At 41.9% G+C, this 23,349-nt stretch overlaps 1 protein-coding gene across 1 annotated transcript in view; it reads right to left on the bottom strand.

Moving 5' to 3' along the window:
- CDH2 (cadherin 2) overlaps positions 1-21,383 on the bottom strand; it is a 248,102-nt gene extending 226,719 nt beyond the window's left edge. The window contains exon 1 of the mRNA XM_043444109.1: positions 20,925-21,383. Within this exon, the coding sequence (XP_043300044.1) occupies positions 20,925-20,984 (60 nt within the window). The 5' untranslated portion in view covers positions 20,985-21,383. The remainder of the gene's footprint in view (positions 1-20,924) is intronic.
- Between the last annotated feature and the right edge of the window lie 1,966 nt (positions 21,384-23,349).

Genomic DNA, 23,349 nt, shown 5'->3' with positions numbered 1-23,349 from the left:
TGGAGAAGAGCGGGCGGCATTGCTTAGGGTAAGGACCGGGCCTGAATGCCCTGAGGGCAATCAGAGGGAGCTTTTGTGAGATAGCAACTTAAACTGTGGGAGAGATGGAGAGAAAATTAACCGGCCCAAACACACTGGCGGCCGTTCGCAGAACAAAGGGCCTGAGCAAGTCCAGAGAAGAGCTAGCCGGCTGCGGACCGGCCCATCCCCGCGCAGGCAGGAGGCAGGTGGGAGGGGAAAGGGGCAAACTCGGCCCCAGAGACGGCATCCCCTACCACACTGCAAACAGGCCTCCAGTTTCTAATCAAAGACCTCCTGAGATTCTGGATGGTCGACATCTGCTGGGAGGGTCGCGGTGAGACACAGGGCGCAGGCACCCGACCAGCGCGAGCAGGGACTGGGGCTGGGGACGTGGAGGGCAGAAGGCGTACCCACCCGGGGAGAGTGCGCCCGCCAAGCTCCTGGCTGCCTGAGCTGCTCGGGTGGGGAAGGCACAAAACGCAGGCGCAACCGAGTCCGCGCTTTTGTGGAGCACCCGAAAACTGGACCCGCACGCAATGCAGGGCCCGCCCCCTACAGAGCAGCCGGGAGCCTGAGCAGTGTAGACCGGGAAGCACACACCCGTGACCGGGGGCAAACCCAGTGTGGCCGGAACACTGCAAGTGCTCCCCACACAGGCCAGTGACGTTTGTCTGCAGCGCCCCTCCCTCCCCGCAGCTCGACTGAACAAGCGAACCTAAAGAGAGACCACCTCCACCCGCCTGTGTCAGGGCGGAAATTAGACACTGAAGGGACCAGCAAACAGAAGCCAAATAAACAAAGGGAACCGCTTCAGAAGGGACCGGTGCAACAGATTAAAATCCCTGTAGGTGATACCGACTACACCGAAAGGGGCCTATAGATAGCGAGAAGTGTAAGCTAGAACGAGGAGCTATCTGAAACTGAACTGAACCCACACTGACCGCAACAGCTCCAGAGAAACTCCTAGATATATTTTTACCTTTTTTTTTTAATTAAAAAAATTTTTTTCCTTTTGTTTTCTTTTTTAGTTTTTCTCTGTTATTTTCTTTTAAAATTCCCTATTACTCCCCCATTACTCCTTAACTTTCATTTGCATATATTTTTACGATTTTTTTAATTAGGAAAAAAATTTTTTTTTCTTTTTTTTCTTTTTTTCTCTTATTTTAAAGTCCTCTATTACTCCTCTACTACTCCTTAATTTTCATTTTCATTTCATTATAACCTTGCAAAAAAAAAAAAAAAAAGAGAGAAGCCCTATTTTTAAACCAAACTTCATATATATTTCTAAAATTTTTGTTTCTGTTTTTAATATTGTATTTTTAAGAGTCTAACCTCTAGATTTTTAATCTTTTGTTTTTCAGTATGTGATATAAATTTTGGACATTTAAGAATCCAATATTCAGTTCCCATTTTTACTCAGGAGTGTGTTGATTACTCTTTCCCACTTTTGACTCTCCGTTTTCTACCTCAGAACACCTCTGTTTACTCCCTTCCCCTTCTCTTCCCAATCCAATTCTGTGAATCATTGTGGGTGTCTGGGCTACAGATAACACTTTGGAAACAGACAACTGTGTAGATCTGTCTCTCTCCTCTTGAGTCCCCCTTTTTCTCCTCCTGCTCACCTCTATCTCCCTCCTCCCTCTCCTCTTCTTCATGTAACTCTGTGAACCTCTCTGGGTGTCCCTCATGGTGGAGAATCTTTTCACCATTAACCTAGAAGTTTTATTATCAGTGCTGTATAGTTGGAGAAGTTTTGAGACTACTGGAAGAATAAAACTGAAATCCAGAGGCAGGAGACTTAAGCCCAAAACCTGAGAGCACCAGAAAATTCCTGACTACATGGAACATTAAGTAATAAGAGACCATCCAAAAGCCTCCATACCTACACTGAAACCAACCACCACCCAAGAGCCAATAAGTTTTAGGGCAAGACATACCACGCAAATTCTCCAGCAACGCAGGAACATAGCCCTGAGCGTCAATATACAGGCTGCCCAAGGTCACACCTAACACATAGACCCATCTCAAAACTCATTACTGGACACTCCATTGCACTCCACAGAGAAGAAATCCAGTTCCACGCACCGGAATACCGACGCAAGCTTCCCTAACCAGGAAACCTTGACAAGCCAATCATCCAACTTCACCCACTGGGTGAAACCTCCACAATAAAAAGGAACCACAGTCCTCCAGAATACAGAAAGCCCACTCCAGACACAGCAATCTAAACAAGATGAAAAGGCATAGAAATACCCAACAGGTAAAGGAGCATGAAAAATGCCACCAAGGCAAACAAAAGGAGGAGATATGGAATCTACCTGAAAAAGAATGTAAAATAACGATAATAAAAATGATCCAAAATCTTGAAAACAAAATGGAGTTGCAGATAAATAGCCTGGAGACAAAGATTGAAAAGATGCTAGAAATGTTTAATAAAGACCTAGAAGAAATAAAAAAGTCAATTAAAAATGAATAATGCAATAAATGAGATCAAAAACACTCTGGAGGGAACCAAGAGTAGAATAATGGAGACAGAAGATAGGATAAGTGAGGTAGAAGATAAAATGGTGGAAATAAATGAAACAGAGAGGAAAAAAGAAAAAAGAATCAAAAGAAATGAGGACAACCTCAGGGACCTCTGGGACAATATGAAATGCCCCAACATTCGAATCATGGGAGTCCCAGAAGAAGAAGACTAAAAGAAAGGCCATGAGAAAATACTCGAGGAGATAATAGCTGAAAACTTCCCTAAAATGGGGAAGGAAATAGCCACCCAAGTCCAAGAAACCCAGACAGTCCCAAACAGGATAAACCCAAGGCGAAACACCCCAAGACACATATTAATCAAATTAACAAAGATCAAACACAAAGAACAAATATTAAAAGCAGCAAGGGAGAAACAACAAATAACACACAAAGGGATTCCCATAAGGATAACAGCTGATCTATCAATAGAAACCCTTCAGGCCAGAAGGGAATGGCAGGACATACTTAAGGTAATGAAAGAGAATAACCAACAACCTAGATTACTGTATCCAGCAAGGATCTCATTCAGATATGAAGGAGAATTCAAAAGCTTTACAGACAAGCAAAAGCTGAGAGAATTCAGCACCACCAAACCAGCTCTTCAACAAATGCTAAAGGATCTTCTCTAGACAGGAAACACAGAAAGGTTGTATAAACGTGAACCCAAAACAACAAAGAAAATGGCAACGGGACCATACCTATCAATAATTACCTTAAATGTAAATGGGCTGAATGCCCCAACCAAAAGACAAAGACTGGCTGAATGGATACAAAAACAAGACCCCTATATATGCTGTCTACAAGAGACCCACCTCAAAACAAGGGACACATACAGACTAAAAGTGAAGGGCTGGAAAAAAATATTTCACACAAACAGAGACCAAAAGAAAGCAGGAGTCGCAATACTCATATCAGATAAAATAGACTTTCAAATAAAGGCTGTGAAAAGAGACAAAGAAGGACTACATAATTGATCCTTCTTGGATCAATCCAAGAAGAAGATATAACAATTATAAATATATATGCACCCAACATAGGAGCACCACAATATGTACGGCAAACGCTAACGAGTATGAAAGAGGACATTAATAGTAACACAAAAATAGTGGGAGACTTTAATACCCCACTCACAACTATGGATAGATCAACTAAACCGAAAATTAACAAGGAAACACAAACTTTAAATGACACAATGGACTAGCTAGACCTAACTGATATCTATAGGACATTTCACCCCAAAACAATCAACTTCACCTTTTTCTCAAGTGCACACGGAACCTTCTCCAGAATAGATCACATACTGGGCCATAAATCTAGTCTTGGTAAATTCAAAAAAACTGAAATCATTCCAGTCATCTTTTCTGACCACAGTGCAGTAAGATTAGATCTTAATTACAGGAAAAAAATTGTTAAAAATTCAAACATATGGAGGCTAAATAACACGCTTCTTAATAACCAACAAATCATAGAAGAAATCAAAAAAGAAATCAAAATATGCATAGAAATGAATGAAAATGAAAACACAACAACCCAAAACCTATGGGACACTGTAAAAGCAGTGCTAAGGGGAAGGTTCATAGCATTACAGGCTTACCTCAAGAAACAAGAAAAAAGTCAAATAAATAACCTAACTCTACACCTAAAGCAACTAGAGAAGGAAGAAATGAAGAACCCCAGGGTTAGTAGAAGGAAAGAAATCTTAAAAATTAGGGCAGAAATAAATGCAAAAGAAACTAAAGAGACCATAGCAAAAATCAACAAAGCTAAAAGCTGGTTTTTTGAAAAAATAAACAAAATTGACAAACCATTAGCAAGACTCATTAAGAAACAAAGGGAGAAGAACCAAATTAACAAAATTAGAAATGAAAATGGAGCGATCACAACAGACAACACTGAAATACAAAGGATCATAAGAGACTACTACCAGCAGCTCTATGCCAATAAAATGAACAACTTGGAAGAAATGGACAAATTCATAGAAAAGTATAACTTGCCAAAACGGAACCAGAAAGAAACAGAAGATCTTAACAGACCCATCACAAGCAAGGAAATCGAAACTGTAATCAGAAATCTTCCAGGAAACAAAAGCCCAGGACCAGATGGCTTCACAGCTGAATTCTACCAAAAATTAAGAGAAGAGCTGACACCTATCTTACTCAAACTCTTCCAGAAAATTGCAGAAGGTAAAATTCCAAACTCATTCTATGAGGCCACCATCACCCTAATTCCAAAACCAGACAAAGATGCCACAAAAAAAAGAAAACTACAGGCCAATATCACTGATGAGCATAGATGCAAAAATCCTTAACAAAATTCTAGCAAACAGAATCCAACAACATATTAAAAAAATCATACACCATGACCAAGTGGGCTTTATCCCAGGAATGCAAGGATTCTTTAATATCCGCAAATCAATCAATGTAATACACCACATTAACAAACTGAAAGATAAAAACCATATGATTATCTCAATAGATGCAGAAAAAGCCTTTGACAAAATTCAACATCCATTTATGATAAAAAAAAAACTCTCCAGAAAGCAGGAATAGAAGGAACATACCTCAACATAATAAAAGCTATATATGACAAACCCACAGCAAGCATTACCCTCAATGGTGAAAAATTGAAAGCATTTCCCCTAAAATCAGGAATAAGACAAGGGTGCCCACTCTCACCACTACTATTCAGCATAGTTTTGGAAGTTTTGGCCACAGCAATCAGAGCAGAAAAAGAAGTAAAAGGAATCCAGATAGGAAAAGAAGAAGTGAAACTCTCGCTGTTTGCAGATGACATGATCCTCTACATAGAAAACCCTAAAGACTCTTCCAGAAAATTACTAGAGCTAATCAATGAATATAGTAAAGTTGCAGGATATAAAATTAACACACAGAAATCCCTTGCATTCCTATACACTAACAATGAGGAAACATAAAGAGAAATTAAGGAAACAATACCATTCACCATTGCAACAAAAAGAATAAAATACTTAGGTTATATCTACCTAAAGAAACAAAAGACCTACACATAGAAAACCATAAAACACTGATGAAAGAAATCAAAGAGGACACAAACAGATGGAGAAACATACTGTGTTCATGGATAGGAAGAATAAATATTGTCAAAATGACTATACTACCCAAAGCAATCTATAGATTCAATGCAATCCCTATTAAGCTTCCAACGGTATTTTTCACAGAACTAGAACAAATAATTTCACAATTTGTATGGAAATACAAGAAACCTCGAATAGCCAAAGTAATCTTGAGAAAGAAGAATGGAACTGGAGGAATCAACCTGCCTGACTTCAGGCTCTACTACAAAGCCACAGTCATCAAGACAGTATGGTGCTGGCACAAAGACAGAAATATAGATCAATGGAACAGAATAGAAAGTCCAGAGATAAATCCATGAACCTATGGACACCTTATCTTTGACAAAGGAGGCAAGGATATACAGTGGAAAAAAGACAACCTCTTTAACAAGTGGTGCTGGGAAAACTGGTCAACCACTTGTAAAAGAATGAAACCAGAACACTTTCTAACACCATACACAAAAATAAACTCAAAATGGATTAAAGATCTAAATGTAAGACCAGAAACTATAAAACTCCTAGAGGAGAACATAGGCAAAACACTCTCTGACATAAATCACAGCAGGATCCTCTATGACCCACCTCCCAGAATATTGGAAATAAAAGCAAAAGTAAATAAATGGGACCTAATGAAACTTAAAAGCTTTTGCACTACAAAGGAAACGATAAGCAAGGTGAAAAGACAGCCCTCAGATTGGGAGAAAATAATAACAAGCAAAGCAACAGACAAAAGATTAATCTCAAAAATATACAAGCAACTCCTGAAGCTCAATTCCAGAAAAATAAATGACCCAATCAAAAAATGGGCCAAAGAACTAAACAGACATTTCTCCAAAGAAGACATACAGATGGCTAACAAACACATGAAAAGATGCTCAACATCAATCATTATCAGAGAAATGCAAATCAAACCACAATGAGGTACCATTACACGCCAGTCAGGATGGCTGCTATCCAAAAGTCTACAAGCAATAAATGCTGGAGAGGGTGTGGAGAAAAGGGAACCCTCCTACACTGTTGGTGGGAATGCAAACTAGTACAACCGCTATGGAGAATAGTGTGGAGATTCCTTAAAAAACTGGAAATAGAACTGCCGTATGACCCAGCAATACCACTCCTGGGCATACACACCAAGGAAACCAGATCTGAAAGAGACACATGCACCCTAATGTTCATCGCAGCACTCTTTATAATTGCCAAGACATGGAAGCAACCTAGATGCCCATCAGCAGACGAATGGATAAGGAAGCTGTGGTACATATACACCATGGAATATTACTCAGCCATTAAAAAGAATTTATTTGAATCAGTTCTAATGAGATGGATGAAACTGGAGCCCATTATACAGAGTGAAGTAAGCCAGAAAGATAAAGACCAATAGAGTATACTAATGCATGTATATGGAATTTTATAAGATGGTAATGATAACCCTACATGCAAAACAGAAAAAGAGACACAGATGTACAGAACAGACTTTTGGACTCTGTGGGAGAAGGCGAGGGTGGGATGTTTCAAGAGAACAGCATCGAAACATGTATATTATCTATGGTGAAACAGATCACCAGCCCAGGCTGGATGCATGAGACAAGTGCTCGGGCCTGGTGCACTGGGAAGACCCAGAGGGATCGGGTAGAGAGGGAGGTAGGAGGGGGGATCGGGATGGGGAATACATGTAAATCCATGGCTGATTCATGTCAATGTATGACAAAACGCACTTTAATATTGTAAAGTAATTAGCCTCCAACTAATAAAAATAAATAAATTAATTAAAAAAAAAAAAAGATCACACCTGCCACACCACCCCATGAAGGTGTTGGGGGCAGTCTAGCCAGCACCTCCTGACATCCTCATTATTTCATTCATTGATTAAGTATTTATTGCCATTTATTGTACCAAGGGGGGCTTCCCAGGTGGTGCAAAAAAAAAAAAAAACATAAAGTGGTAAGTACAATTTGATACAGGACGAGGATTGAGAAGACTGTGTTTGTAGGTGGACTGGCTCAATTTCTATCTTGACACAACCACCAGAGTAATATTCCAGAAACACACACACACAATATATATATATTATATATGTATCATATATATATATATGAATAATAATACATTAGTATATATTATGTATATGACTTATTATATACATGATTTACTATATAATACATCATCATATAATATATAATACATATTACATGTAACTTGTACTAATATATACATAGCATATACATGGTATGTGTGGTCAGTTGCTCAGTCATGTCCAAGTCTCCAACCCTATGGACTGTACCCTATCATGCTCCTCTGTCCATGGGGATTCTCCAGCCAAGAATACTGGAGTGGGTTGCCCTTTTCTCGTCCAGAGGATCTTCTTGACCCAGGGATCAAACCAGGTTCTCCTGCACTGGCATGTGCATCCTTTATCACTGTGCCACCAACATATTTTAATTATGAAGAACCAGTAAATAAGATACCAGAAACTGAACAATTCTTGACAAATCCATTACATACACAAAAACACTAGAGAAAGTAATCTCACTGTTTTCCAAAATTCTTTTACTCTAGGCCATAAAATGTTATATGCCATCCATACATAATCCATTGTTGTCTACATTCAAATATACCACTATCTCCCTTTTAAACAAAATTCCATCAAGACAGCCTCTAATAAAGGGGAAGACCATAAACCAAATCATAGATTTAATTCAGTTTCACTTACAAGGTAGTCAGCTATGAATCGAGTGGAAAATTAAATTAATGGCTATGCTAGTCTCCCCAAATGTTCTTAGCTATCCATCAAACAAAAAAGAACTGTAAATAAAATTTAATGCTGAAACCATAAACACTATATGTATACAACTGCTTTTATGGTAGAAAATTGTGTGCAAGGGTTAAACACAAGTGAAATACCAAAGAGGTATCAATAAGCTAAAGTCATACAAAGGGTACAATCTTTTTAAACATGGAAAAATAAACACACACTCATATATGTGTATGTGTGTGTGTGTGTGTCCTTGGTCGCTCAGTTGTGTCCAACTCTGCAATCCAATGGACTGTAACCCACCAGGCTCCTCTGGTCTGTGGGATTTCTGAGGCAAGAATACTGGAGTGGGTCACCGTTTCCTTCTCCAGAGAATCTTCCTGACTCAGAGATCCAATCTGCATCTCTTTCATCTCCAGTATTGGCAGGAGGATTCTTTACCACTGTGTCACCTGGGAAGCGCAAAGTCCACTCGTGTACAAACATAAATAAATTAGAGCTGCCTTGAAGCAAACAAACCCTGCTGGGCCATTACTTCTGGATGTGGATCCTTTAGTCCTCATCCTTATGTGTGGACTCCTCCACCTAGATTCTAGGTCTACTCAACAAGTATTATACACAGAGAGGAAAGGTCTCCAGAAAGAAGGAACTTGGGACAAGTCTGGAGCTCTGTATCCTTCATGGCAACCTCTCAGATCTTGAAAAAGGCTACGCAAAAACAGAAGAGGATCAACTATACCCAAAGATGCACCAACCTTCTGGAAAACTACCAGTTTGTGGTATTGTAACCCCCAATTGAAACTTTTTTCAGTTCAGTTCAGTCGCTCAGTCGTGTCCGACTCTTTGTGACCCCATGAATCGCAGCACATCAGGCCTCCCTGTCCATCACCAACTCCCAGAGTTTACTCAAACTCATGTCCATTAAGTCGGTGATGCCATTCAACCATCTCATCCTCTGTCGTCCCCTTCTCCTCCTGCCCCCAATCCCTCCCAACATGAGTCTTTTCAAATGAGTCAATTCTTCGCATGAGGTGGCCAAAGTTTTGGAGTTTCAGCTTCAGCATCAGTCCTTCCAATGAATATTTAGGACTGATCTCCTTTAGGATGGACTGGTTGGATCTCCTTGCAGTCCAAGGGACTCTCAAGAGTCTTCTCCAACACCACAGCTCAAAAGCATCAATTCTTGGGCGCTCAGCTTTCTTCATAGTCCAACTCTCACATCCATACACAAACACTGGAAAAACCACAGCCTTGACTAGATGGACCTTTGTTGGCAAAGTAATGTCTCTGCTTTTTAATATACTATCTAGGTTGGTCATAATTTTCCTTACAAGGAGTAAGCGTCTTTTAATTTCATGGCTGCAATCACCATTTTCAGTGATTTTGGAGCCCCAAAAAATAAAGTCTGACGCTGTTTCCACTGTTTCCCCATCTATTTTCCATGAAGTGATGGGACCAGATGCCATGATCTTAGTTTTCTGAATGTTGAGCTTTAAGGCAACTTTTTCACTCTGCTCTTTCACTTTCATCAAGAGGCTTTTTAGTTCCTCTTCACTTTCTGCCATAAGGGTGGTGTCATCTGCATATCTGAGGTTATTGATATTTCTCCTGGCAATCTTGACTCCAGCTTGTGCTTCTTCCAGCCCAGCCCAGTGTTTCTCATGATGTACTCTGCATATAAGTTAAATAAGCAGGGTGACAATATACAGCCTTGACCTACTCCTTTTCCTATTTGGAACCAGTCTGCTGTTCCATGTCCAGTTCTAACTGTTGCTTCCTGACCTGCATATAGCTTTCTCAAGAGGCAGGTCAGGTGGTCTGGTATTCCCATCTCTTGAAGAATTTTCCACAGTTTATTGTGATCCACACAGTCAAAGGCTTTGGCATAGCCAATAAAGCAGAAATAGATGTTTTTCTGGAACTCTCTTGCTTTTTCGATGATCCAGTGGATGTTGGCAATTTGATCTCTGGTTCCTCTGCCTTTTCTAAAACCAGCTTGAACATCTGGAAGTTCACGGTTCACATATTGCTGAAGCCTGGCTTGGAGAATTTTGAGCATTACTTTACTAGCATGGGAGATGAGTACAATTGTGCGGTAGTTTGAGCATTCTTTGGTATTGCCTTTCTTAGGGATTGGAATGAAAACTGACCTTTTCCAGTCCTGTGGCCACTGCTGAGTTTTCCACATTTGCTGGCATATATTGAGTGCAGCACTTTCACAGCATCATCTTTTAGGATTTGAAATAGCTCAACTGGAATTCCATCACCTCCAGTAGCTTTGTTCGTAGTGATGCTTTTTTATGTAAAAATAAATCTGGGTAGGGCCTCCTTGAGAAGTGGGTCACTAGGAAGCTCAGAGTATTAAGAAGCATTGCTGCAAAGATTAATCTTAACACCCAAACCTTCTGCATGAAGACTTCAAGTCAAAAAGATACTGAGTGTTTCTCTAGACCTTCCTTATGATAAAAAGGGAAGGGCAAGAAAAGGTGTAATTACTAAATTCCAAAGGTCTTCAGCTTTTGGCTGAAGCAGCATTGCCAATTTACCAGAACTACAGGAGAAGATATCTAGATAGGAAAATCCACAAAAGTTTTTTCATGGTTTGACACCACAAACACTATAAACTCAAGTGACCTTTAGTTGCAATGAAATGGCCTGTTTTATTGTTGTTTTTAAATCAGTTTTCACCTTCCTCAACCTCCCAGATACTTCCATAGCACCCAGAAGCCTTTCCTAACCTTGTGGCTATTAAAAAAGACATGACACACATACACAGACAATTCTACAAATTGGGTGAAAAGTACAAAACAGTATATAGTGGATGACTTCATAAAGTATGGGAATAAGCTAAGCTGATCTCTGCTATTAGAAGTCAAGTTGGATGGCATCACTGGCTCTATGGACATGAATTTGTGCAAACTCTGGGAGATAGTGAAGGACAGGGAAGCCTGGTGTGCTGCAGTCCATGGGGTCACAAAGAGCCAGACACAACTCAGTGACTGGACAACAACATATAGTTGCCACTGAAGGGATGGTTAAAATTGAAGAGGGTGTCCCTGGGATGCTGGAAATGCTGTGTCTTGACTGAGCACTGATTCAAAACTGTGATCAATTAATGAACACTCAGCATGGTCCCATATACATCTGTTATTTCCACGAAGGTTGAGTGTGAGTGTGTGAAATTTAAATTCTGAATTCCCTGAAATATGAGAAGACATGAGAACCTAATCTTGGAGATGCTCTTGTTGGTACCAAAGGAGCCGTGAAAGCCTAATATTTTGGTTGCACAAAACACTTTCCTTTACTTCCTGGACCGGAAAGCCATAAAGGATGAACTGCAGACTTTGACCTGTTGTGTTAACCAATTAAGGCAAGGAAAGAAAAAAAAAAATTAAAGTGGTCACAGCCTCTGGTTTATTAAACATTTGTGTTAAACAGAGGGATTAAATCATATTCTTCAAACTTAATAAATTTAATGTTTTTTCTAAGTCATTTATTTCAGAGTTTTGCTTTAACAGCTCTCCGACCCAACTAAGAGACATTTAGTTTGCAATTACAGTCAAGCCAAGTGTATCCACCCAACAACAATAGGTCAAGTTACAAAAAAAAAAAAAACAGCTCCAGGCTTTCTGGGCAGCAAACAAATCAGTGTGTACTCAGTAACCCCACAAAACAATCCCATAAACTTGTTGTAGGTGTGGGTATCTATATTTTTAAAAGACGCCAACTAATTTCATTTATGGGAGAAAAGGTAATTCAAACTATTCAAACATGGAAAACCTGCCATGAAACATTAAAATATTTTAATACTTAATGATTGAATCTCTTGAATGTACTTTTATAAAGAAAAGAACACTGAACAGACACAGTTTCAAAAAAAAACAACGCACACAAAAAAACCCCAGACAACAAAAAATGTGGGCTGAGTGAGGTTTTTGTGGCTCTTACAAAGCATTTTAAATTCCAAAATTCATTCAAAAATTATTTTTTGAGTACTTATCAACACATTATTTGTTGATCAAGACAATTTGAAGAACATCATGAAACTATTTAGGAATCATTTACCTGGGATTATTTTTTATTCTTTCTCTAAGGAAAAAAAAGAAGTATATATATAATGAAAATCCTAACCAAGTATTAAATTTTGGTTTCAGATGTCAAAATAAATCAAAATATTTAAGGTCAAAATTAAAGAATGAAACTCAAAAGTTAACTACTTTGCAAAAATCTTATAAACTCAGTAGTGAGGAACTGAAATTTCCTTCTACTGTGGTATTTGTTCCCTGAATATCAGATTAATAGCATCCCAGCCCGGTGGAAGGAGAAAACCATGGGCTTTGTAGACAGGTTTAACTCTGCTACAAAGAGATATCGTTCCACTCAGGGTTCTCACAATAAATACTCAGACTGTCTGACTTTCTCTTTCATCATCTCTATAAAATGGGAATAAAACCACCTATGTCACAAGGTTATGGAAATAATTAACTAAGGTAATTTATTAGTTTCTTCCCTGAAATTAAAAATATTTCATCTTTAAGGTTAGTATTATTATTTTTTTAAGGTTTAGTATTATTATACCAGACATTGCTTTGAAAAAAAAAAAGATTTGAAGAGATGGCGGCAAATTATCTGAAGTTTCAAATAGTTTTATTTGGTGTATGTGCTCTTTTGAGTTATATGAATGACCTACTGATTATTACTAAAAATAAACTGTTAAAAGTCTTAAAATTGAATATTGGGGAAAAAAAATAAAACACTGAAAAGGCATTTCTTAGAATCCTTACTGGAAGTAATAATATGAATTTAGATACTTTTTTTTTTTAATGTGTGAATCATCATTTATTTTTTAACCAATTTTACTGTGGTATAATTTACATACAATAAAAATGCACCCATTTTAAGAGTACAGTTCAAAAAGTTTCAAAACATATACATTCATCAAACCACCACCATCAAAATCTAGAACACTTCTGTCACCCCCCCCAAATTACCTCCTGCCCCTTTGTAACCAATCTCTTGTCTCAATGTCCAGCCCCAGACAACCATTAAACTATTTCCTGTCCCTACAATTCAGATTTCCCTTTTCCAAACTTTTACAAATTTCAACACTAAAGCAACAGAAGAACATTGAATAAATTCAAAACTTATTTTAATAATAAGGAAAGAAGAGTCATTTCACATTTTCAGTTCCAATAATTTCTGGAACAAAGATTCCAAACTATGATCCTTTAATTTTTTCTTTTTTACTAATTCTTTAATCCAACAAAACATTAAATTATCTATTAGCATGGTAGTATGGAAACTCCATATAAAAGTTTTAAATGATGATGATCAAGTGTAATTTTTTAAAAAACACAAAAGCAAATATTAAAACTACAACCATAAAAATATATGATTATACATAAACATGCTATGGTCAAGTTAATTTTTTAAATTAACATAAAAACAAAACTAAAATTATAATATATAGTAGTATAGAAGTGCACTATTACTGCCTATTATTTTTGGCATAGGCGGGTATATTTTGTAAAAGAAAATCTAAGAATGGATCATGGATCAAACAGTTCTCCAAGTCACTTGATTATGAATGCCATATTGTATTTATAATAGCACCTCCTTTTAAATGATTCAAGCTGTTTTAAAACCCCACTAATTCTCCCAATGCTACTTGGGAAAAACCCAAGTTCAATAGCTTCCTTACTCAAGAGTGTAGACCAAAACATCCGACTCTAACACTAAATGTTTTTCTGAATCTCAAGTTCTAGGTCCTAGGTAAAGTCTACTTTAGATGACTTTTTCACTATTAGAACAGATGAAAAATTAAATATTCAGTCAAGAGAATGGAAGAAATATCATAATGGGTTAACCAGCTAGTATAATCTCTCAGGTGGTTAACTCAGCATAGTGTGGTCACTTCATGATACAACATGGAAACTATTACATAATTACACATTATACTTAGCCAATCTTTCTTGAATTTACTTATAAGCTCAACCTACTACAGGCTGTTCTCAACTCAACTTTAGGATGTTCTCGAAGGTCATCTTCATCTTATTTCTACTCTGCTTAATTTTCTATTCAGCGATAGCTTCTATCTGTAGTCTACATCCAACTCTTCTTCATTCAGAGGCCCTGGAATCCCACTGATTATTTCGGTGGTCCTAACCTGAAGCTTTCCTAAGTACCTGAGTATGCCAAAAACATTAGGCCGCTTAACAATAATTTTCTTGACTGGAACCAGAGGATCTCAAATCTGACTGCATATTACTCCATAATTTATTAAATCAGTCTCTACTGATGGACTTTCAGAGGTCATCTAATCTGATCTTTTGCAATTATAAACAGTGCCTCAATGCATATACCTATATTTGTAAATATCACATATATATCATGAATACAAACATATCTGTAAAAATGATTACAGAAGAACTTGCTAGGTCAAGGCATCATATTCTTTTTTAAAATAGTATTTTTTTTTTTAATTTACGAAGTGTTAAGTTTTAGCTGTAGAGCAAAGTGATTCAGTTAAACATATGTACATATAGGTACACATGTTCTTTTTCAGATTCTTATTATAAGATATTGAATATAGTTCCCTGTGCTATATAGGGAAGTCCATCAGTAGAGATAGGTCTACTAATAGGTCCTTGTTGTTTATCTGTTTTATATATAGTAGTGTGTTCTCTCTTAATCCCAAACTCCTAATTTATCCCTCACCCCTTTCCCCTTTCACAACTGTAAGTGTACTTTCGATGTGCGTCTATTTCTGCTGTGTAAATAAGTTCATTTGTATTATTTTGTTAGATTCCACATATAAGAGGTATCATATGACATTTTTCTCTGACTTACTTCACTTAATATGATAATCTCTAGGGTCATCCAAAAGGGCTATATTCTGAGTGCTGAATGATGTATTATCACATATAATAAACTATTGTCAACAGTCCTCAAAAATCATACTCAGTCCTCTGAGTACCTGAAAATCCCTGCATTTCAGGTTAAAAATTAAAGTCATTCCAAAGTCTTTGAAAAGGAATCATTTTGGGATATTTTAAGCAGCCCCAAGAGTCACAGAACCAGACAGTCCCTTAGAGATCAGCTAATCCAAGCAGGCCTATGGTTTTATTATTGAGGAAAATGAGGTCAGCAGAGTTTAAGAGACTAAACTACATCTGGACCAGATTAGAACCTCAGGCTTCCTGCCCTTGACCCTTGCTCTTGCCCTTGACACTAAGTCAGGGCAGTTCACTTGCCCAGAACAAAGGTATTATTTACTCTCGGTGCCCAAATCACCTTGGATGACACACACACACAGTTATCAATTAACTATCAGTTGATAGTTCATGCCAAACTGTGGTAAATGTTGCAGGGGACATGTACGTGGATAGCAGTTCTCAACATGTACACTGTGTGTATATACATGCAACCCAAGAGCCTGGGTGCTGTAAAATACAGTTGGAAGCTCAGACAAGAAGTGCACTGGGTCCTAAAGAGAGTAACAAGGAAGAACTGAGCTCTATTCACGCACAACCGAAAATAGAGCTTAAAAACTGGATTGTAACAAAATCATAATCTTTAAGTTCAAATTTTTCAAAAGGTCCCATTTAGATCCTGAATTCGCCTTCTGCCTGCTTTAAACTCATCACTTTATATGTGTGGAAGATGTAGCTTTTACTACAATATTTATCTGTATCTTCCTCCTCCCTGGCATGAATAGGTTTGTTTAATTTAAAACTTATCTACATTTAGTTAAATACACAAAGACTAGCATCCGCTCAAATTAACTGAAAAATTCAAACAAAAGTAAGTTTGTAGAAGAAAACAAACAGAAATGGGAGGCATAATGATTTGTTGGTACAAATTATGTTTCAACTTACAGTTCTAAACCCAACTCGAAAACAGATTCTAGAAGGTGTACTCATGGCAGATGTGAAATAATTACTCAAATAACAAAATCTAAATTCCAAATCTATCCTATCGGATGGATAAAATTCACCACAAGTCTGTGCAGTGCTTAAACTTGATTAATTCTTGTATTTGAGCCAAAAGAGCAAATTTGAATGTTAACTTAAGCTAAGCCATAGAAAGTAGATACAAACACTACATTTCTTAAATAACAGCTGATTTTTCTTTAAAATCACTCTTCTAACTTGAGACTACCCCTTTGAAAACAGGATGAGGATTCGAGTTACTTAAGATTTCTTTAAAAGGCATTTTAAAGCAAGATTAACTGTTGGTTTAAGTCTTGACATTTCCCGATTAATAACCCTAAAGCTTAATGAGGCACAACAGATTTAAGAATTGAAGATTTTTAATGAAAACGGAAGTTAAGGACAGTTTGGTGCAACACACTGTCACCAAAAATCTGTTTCAAATAGAATTGAATCTCTACATGTAAAAAATACAAACTATCTAAGAAGACTTTCCCCTTAAAATCTCAGTCCAAACTTTTAGAAGACCAGGGCAGACTTTGATAAAAGTATGACACTATACTCTGCAAGTAAAATTCTAAACTTACAATTAAGGCCTAAAAAATCATATGTAATTTTAATTTGGGTGTATATTTATGTCATTTTAAGACATGCTTATAATATTTTAGGACACACTAATTGTTTTTCAAATTGCATTTAATGCATTTGCAGTGCACTACATCTGCCTGCAATGCGGGAGACCTGGGTTCGATCCCTGGGTCGGGAAGATCCCCTGGAGAAGGAAATGGCAACCCACTCCAGTATTCTTGCCTGGAAAACTCCATGGACAAGAGGAGCCTGGCAGGCTACAGTTAATGGGGTGGCAAAAGAGCTGGACACAGCTTAACGACTAAACACCACCACCACCTGTTAGTAATGACCACATGCCAGTTTTTAAAAGGGCAAAGATACACATAAGGAGAAGAAACTGTGAATACCAGCTAAGTTAATTCTTACTTTCAAAGGAACTTGAAATTCAAATAAACATAGAGAATACATATATGTTTTATTTTTAAAATGACTGTGGTATCCTAGATTTTCCAGTCTAAAACAAAGCCTTTTTTTTCCCCCCACATTTTATGTATTGAAATTAATGCCATGAAAGTCCATACCTAATATGAGAAAAATCACATATGGTTTGTGCATCTTTTTTCATAGGTCCTCATTCAGCATTGAAAGCAGAAATCTATGTGATAAGACTAAGAATCTAAAATATTTGTGAAACGTAAGGTGATGTCTTTGATGTTTCATAACCCATTCAAGTGTATTTAAAATAGAATAATGGAGCTATGCAGTTAAAATGAGAACCAGAAAAACAAAGCAGGCTTCTAACCTATTCATGACTGGATGGGTAGTAAAAGTATAATTGATCTTTTTTCCCTGATGATAAATCTATTTAAGGATTTGAAAGTCACTTGTATGAAAGGAAAGCTTGTCATAACTTTGTGATATCCCTTGATCAGTGAAGTTTAATGCTCAAATTCTGCTTTTTTTCTTTTTTAGAGGACAATGCTAATGCCTCAAGCTAAAATGAGCAAGAATAGAGAAAATCTTAAAAGCTGAATATCATAATATGCAAAATTGACTAGAATTATGTAAATCTAGGTAACAGAATAACTCAACTAGTAAAGATTCTCTTAAAGTGAAAAAAAAAAAAAGTGTTCCAAGTAAAACAAAGAACACTTCGGTTAATTAAAGGCATAAAGTCCTTTTGAATATTTAATTCTTCTTCTTTAACTGGTCTGAAAAAATAAGGCAGCTCAGTATCTAAACTGATAACTTACTCATTCTTTTTTCTAAAACTCTTTGACTCCTTAGTCTGGCTTGAAGCTTAAAAAGAAAAGCTAGAGTTCTAAAAAGCAGATGACTGCAGAGTGCAGAGGGGCCATTTTCACATTGCAGATAGATCTATGTTATTCCAGTGTGTAAAGCAGACCATGAGCAGAAAGTCATTTCCAATCTTGGTGTGTACAATCCACACAGCACATTTAACCCTACAACTCATGATGCATGAACTGCTCTGCTTCCACTTCTAATGACCTTGTAAATCACTCAGTGTTATTGCTTGACTCATACCCATGAATTACCCAAATAACTTGATGACAAAGTTTTAATCTCCCCTTTCTTCGAAGTTTTTGAAAGTCAACCTCGGGTTGGCCTGTAAGAAACTGAGAAAGAACATACAACAGAAAAGGGAAGTGCACAATTTGACGTTTACAAATTATATATATATATATATATATATATATATATATATATGTATATGTATATTTTATGCTTAAAAAAGAAAGAAAATGGCCTACAAAATCCACACCTGGTTTCAAAGCAGATGACTCAAAGAGGAAATGAGATTGTTTCATGGTACACAGATTAGTCCCATGTTATTAGTGACCAAGAAACGTCTCCTCCTATCCTAACTTCACTGCACAGTATTCAATTAAAACTTACTTTCAAATCAAAAAGTTAGTCAGCATACCATCCAGAGCTGGACTCTTAGGATTTACTATAAATTGCCTATAAATAAGTAAGACCACGCTATGATGTCCAAAACAACATGTTTTTTAAAACAAAGATTTTTCTAACCTACGACGTATTTGTTTTTTAAATCTTATGTCTGGGATGATTCTTAAGTTTATCTTGTTTTCCCCTTCACTTCAAACACTTGAAGTAGCACTTTTTTTCCTTCCTCCCCTTCAGCCTAACCTCTTCAATAAACCCCTTTTTAAAAGAAGAAACAATAAATGAACTGACAGGAGGTGAAAGAAGGAGGAGTGTGCGCTCCAAGAATAAAGGGCGGTTTTATAACAGGAGGTACTTTTGTTAGCAAGTGACTGGCAGGTCTCCTCCCCCAAGTTAGAAGAAATTCCATCCACTCCCCAAAAGTGCAGAGGCCAAAAATGTCCAGTGGAACAGTTCTGAAACCCCAGCGTCTGCAGAGAGCCGAGGGGGGCGGACTGGCGAATGGGGGAAGGGGAAAGAGAAAGAGACCAGCAGGAGAGAAAAGAACAAAAGGAGAAACCCAAGAAAGGAGAAAGGGACGGCGGGACCAGGGCGGCCCGCGAGCCAGTGTGGGGGAGAGAGCCTGAGAGTAGGCGAGCGCGACCCGGGGGAGGCGAGCGCGGAACGGGCGCACCATGGACAGGGCTCGGCGCGGCCCACACCCCTCTAGGGGGCGGCGGGAGGGAGCGCGCGAGACCGCGGGCGCCAGTCCGGTCCAGCCCCCGGCGCCCGTGGCCGGAGCGCGCCAGGCCCTGACCCGTGATGACCACGGAGGGGGGCGATCCGCACCATCTGTCCCTGCCCCGGTCGCCGCCGCACTTCCGAACCGCGCCCGCACTTTTTGGAGCAGTCGCCGGCCGGCCACCCCCAGCCGCCGGCGGTGCGCTGGTGGCCCCCTGGGGGGGACTCCCCCCCCCCCCGCCCCCGAGACCCCTTCAGGCCGTGAGGGCGGACACGCCGCTCTCCCGCAGCCACGGCGGGCCCCCACCGCCCGCGGCGGCAGAAGCGGGACCCCCAGCCGGACCCCGCCCAGCGCGGGGGGTCTCGGCCGCGGCGCGCGGCTTCCCTTCGCCAGACCCCGCTGGCGGGCTAGGAGGGGCCTCGGGGCATCCTCTGGCCGGCCGCCGCGGGAAAGTTGGACGCTCGGCCGGGCTGGGGACCCGCGCGGAGTGGGGAGGGAGGCTGAGACCTGCCTGGAGCAGGTGCTTCCCGCCGCTGAGGAGCCTCCCGGTACCGGTCCCAGGGATAGGCTGTCTGGCGCTCTCCCGAAGGCGTGAAAAGTGCGGAGGCTCCCGGTCAAGGCGCCCCCAGGACGCACGCAGGGTAGAGGCAGCCGGACAGAGGAAGGGGAAAAATAGCCGAGTAACGGAACTTCTCCCTGCCCGGCGGGATAAGGGGCGTGCGGGGCCAGGGTCTGGGTGCGGAGGCGCGGGCCCGCGTAGACTCGTCTGGGCAAGGGAGCGTGGTTTTCTTTTCAGGTAGGACCGACAGAGAAAATTGCGAGGGCAGGAAAACAGAAATAGGCAGCAATTCGACGCTAGGATAAAGACAATAGGACACTGGAGCCCTCGGGCGCCGGGAGCCGCGCGGGTGCCAGGGTGAGGTGGGGTGGAGGCAAGTCCCGTAACTAAGATACCAGAGTGAGAATTCCGACTGCAAACTCGAGACCCATCTCTGCAGAAATAAACAAAAAAATTGGAGCAAAGTGCTACGCGAGGGGTGAGAAGCATAGAAAACTGCAAAACCGGAGTGCTAGCGTAGCTCACCCTTCTGCTGCCTAGAGACACCCCCCCGGGAGCTGGCTGGACCCCCGCAGGGGCAGTGGGGAGACCGTGATCAGCCCCTTTGGGCACCCGCCAAGAGAGGCGCGGGAGACCGGCTGGCCCCGGGCGCCCTGCTCCGGCGCCCGGCCCCTGCCTCGTGTCTGCGCAGCTCCCGGCCGCGCGGTGCGGCACCTCCCTTCCCGGGTGCGCAGCCCGGCCCCGCAGCGGCGCGGGGAACAAAGGGACCCGGCGCCGCCCGCCCCACCCCGCCCGCGGCCCGGCCCGCGGGGACCGCCGCGTACCTGAAGCAGGGCCGCCAGCAGCGGCAGCAGGGTCCGCGGCGCTCCCACTATCCGGCACATGGAGGCGGAGAGGGGCCGAGCGAGGAGCCGGAGGCGGCGGCAGCGGCAGCACCAACAGCGGCGCGGAGAGACGGCTCCAGGCAGTTTCCACCCCCTTCCCTTCCCTCCCCTCCCCACCCCCTTCTCCGCTGCTCCGCGCTCCCCGCCAATGGAGAGCGAGCTGATGACAAATAGCGGGCCGCGGAGTCCGCGGGACTCGCACCACGAGTAATAAAACAGACCGAGATCAAGGAGCTGGGGAGGGGGCGGGGGAGAAGGCGGGCGTGCGCGTGAGGGTGTGAGTGTGTGCGTGTGTGTGCGTGTGTGAGTGTGTGGCCGCGGTGGCAGCGCAGGCTGCTCTGTTTCGGCCCCAAGCACTGCGAAGCCAGGAGGGATGCAGGCGACGGGGACCTTGGCCGGTGGAAGATGCGGAGGTGCAAGCGGAGCGGCGGGAGCGCCCCAGGAGCTCCGCAACGCGAGGTTTCGGGCTCGGGGTTTTGCTTCCTCCGGGTCCCCTCTCTAGGGCCGCCGGGCACGACGAAGACGCCGGCGAGAGCGCCGCGGGGAGGGCGCTCGGGGCCGTGCGCGCTGCGCCCACAAAGGGCAGCAGTCCCGCCGCCCGGCGCCTCCGCTGCGTGGGGGCGGAGGTCCGCTTCTTGGCGCCCCTTGCCGCTCCCCCCGGAGAGTTGGAGACTGTTCTCCGGCCTCGGCCGCGCGGGGATGAGGCCAGGGGCCGGCGCGGCCGCTCCCGCCGCGGCTCCGTCCCGCGCAGTTGCCGCCGCGGCCGCCCCCGCTGCCCGCGCGCCGGTTCTCGGCCCGCGCCGCTCACTCGCGCGCGCCGCCCCACCCCCGCGTCGCTGCCGCCGCCCGCGCGCCTCGCTCGGCCTCCGCGAGCGCGATCAGGGCGAGCCGCCGCCGCTGTCCCCGCGCTCGCCCGCCCCGCGCGCTGCCCGCTCCCAGCTCGTATTGCCTCCAGCCGCCGCCGCCGCCGCCGCCCTCGCCCCCGCCTCCCTCCTCCGCTGAGCCTACCCGCCCGCGTCGTGGCCAATCGGAGGCCACCAAGCTGCAGCGGTAGCCGGCCGGATCCGCGGCAGCCGCCCGCCCCCGCCCAGCCGAAGCGCCCCATTTTTGCTGCAGCCCGCGGGGGGTCGCCGGAGGGAAGCCTGGGGTACGCGGAGCACAGCCCCGGCAGGTGGAGGGGCTGCGAGAAAGAAAAAGAACTTGCGCAGGAACTTGATTGGGTGGCAGGTTCATTTTTGGACCGCGATGGGGATCGGATAGAGAAGAGGCTTTGGAGGGGGGATGATTCCTCCGAAGCCTAACGCACGCTTCTCTTTCCTCCTGTTATTCTTTCGAGATAGACTGTTTTTTTTTTTTTTTTCCTTTCTGGGCAGGGGCAGACACAGCAAACTGGCGACGCAGGCAGGGCGCATCCTGGCCATTGTCTGCGGCGCTCGCCACGAGCCACCTGCGGGCCGGGAGGGCGGAGGCCCGGCACTTCTCCCCTCTTTGCGGATGTACTGAAACTGCGAAGTTTAGGTGTGCTTGTTATGTTGTTTTTCCCTCTGGGGGTTTGTGAGTGCGTGTTATTTTCTTTGAAGTCTCCCGTTTTCTGTTTCTACTCGTTCGTGACACTGTTCACAATTTTTAGCAAGTGGTCTAAGGGACTTTGACTTCCCTCCCTAAACCACTGCCAAGAACAACAAAAAGTATAGAACGAAAGAAAAAGAAAGCGGGGGAAAAGGAGCTAAAAGCCAGAACTTGCCCTGAAGAATAGGATTATCTAAGAGATAAAATGACTGATTCTGAGTTCGCACCAAGTAAAGGATTTTTGCTTCGTCCTTGTAAGGTATAAACTTGGAGTGGATCACAAAAAAAAAAAAAAGTGAGAGACTTCACAAGTTTGGGTCACAGGCATTTGTGGAATGGAGGGAGGGGTGAGGAGCAGTCGATTTTGGTGAGGTATTAAGTTTTTGTCAGTAATTTTTTTTTAAAGGTTTTTTCAGGTAAAGAAAAATACCTTTCTTTTTTCTCCTAGGCTTTTCAGCACTTAGGAAATCATCAAACTTCGTTGCAATTAATGTGCATTCCTCTTCTGCTTTGGATAACTGAAGAACTAAGATTATTTGAATTTGAGTTTCAAGATGCTGATTATTTAAGAACTTGATATGAATCTCTAAAAATCAAGGACTAATTTCTTTGACATAAGTGATGCAGCTTTTAATAATGTACTGTCACTAGCTCGGCTTTTAAAAATTCAGTATTCATAGGGAAGTTGATTCAAGTTTAATTAAAACATAATATTGTAGGCCTTTTAAAAATGAAACTCAATTTTTTTTTCCTGGATTTTCTTTCCAAAAGAATAAGAAAGATCATGTTAATTAAA

This window comes from Cervus canadensis, chromosome 23, assembly GCF_019320065.1.
Source record: "Cervus canadensis isolate Bull #8, Minnesota chromosome 23, ASM1932006v1, whole genome shotgun sequence".
In the NCBI taxonomy this organism is placed as follows: domain Eukaryota; kingdom Metazoa; phylum Chordata; class Mammalia; order Artiodactyla; family Cervidae; genus Cervus; species Cervus canadensis.
Note: the sequence above shows the minus strand (reverse complement) of the source record. Positions and strands in the feature narration are given on the sequence as shown.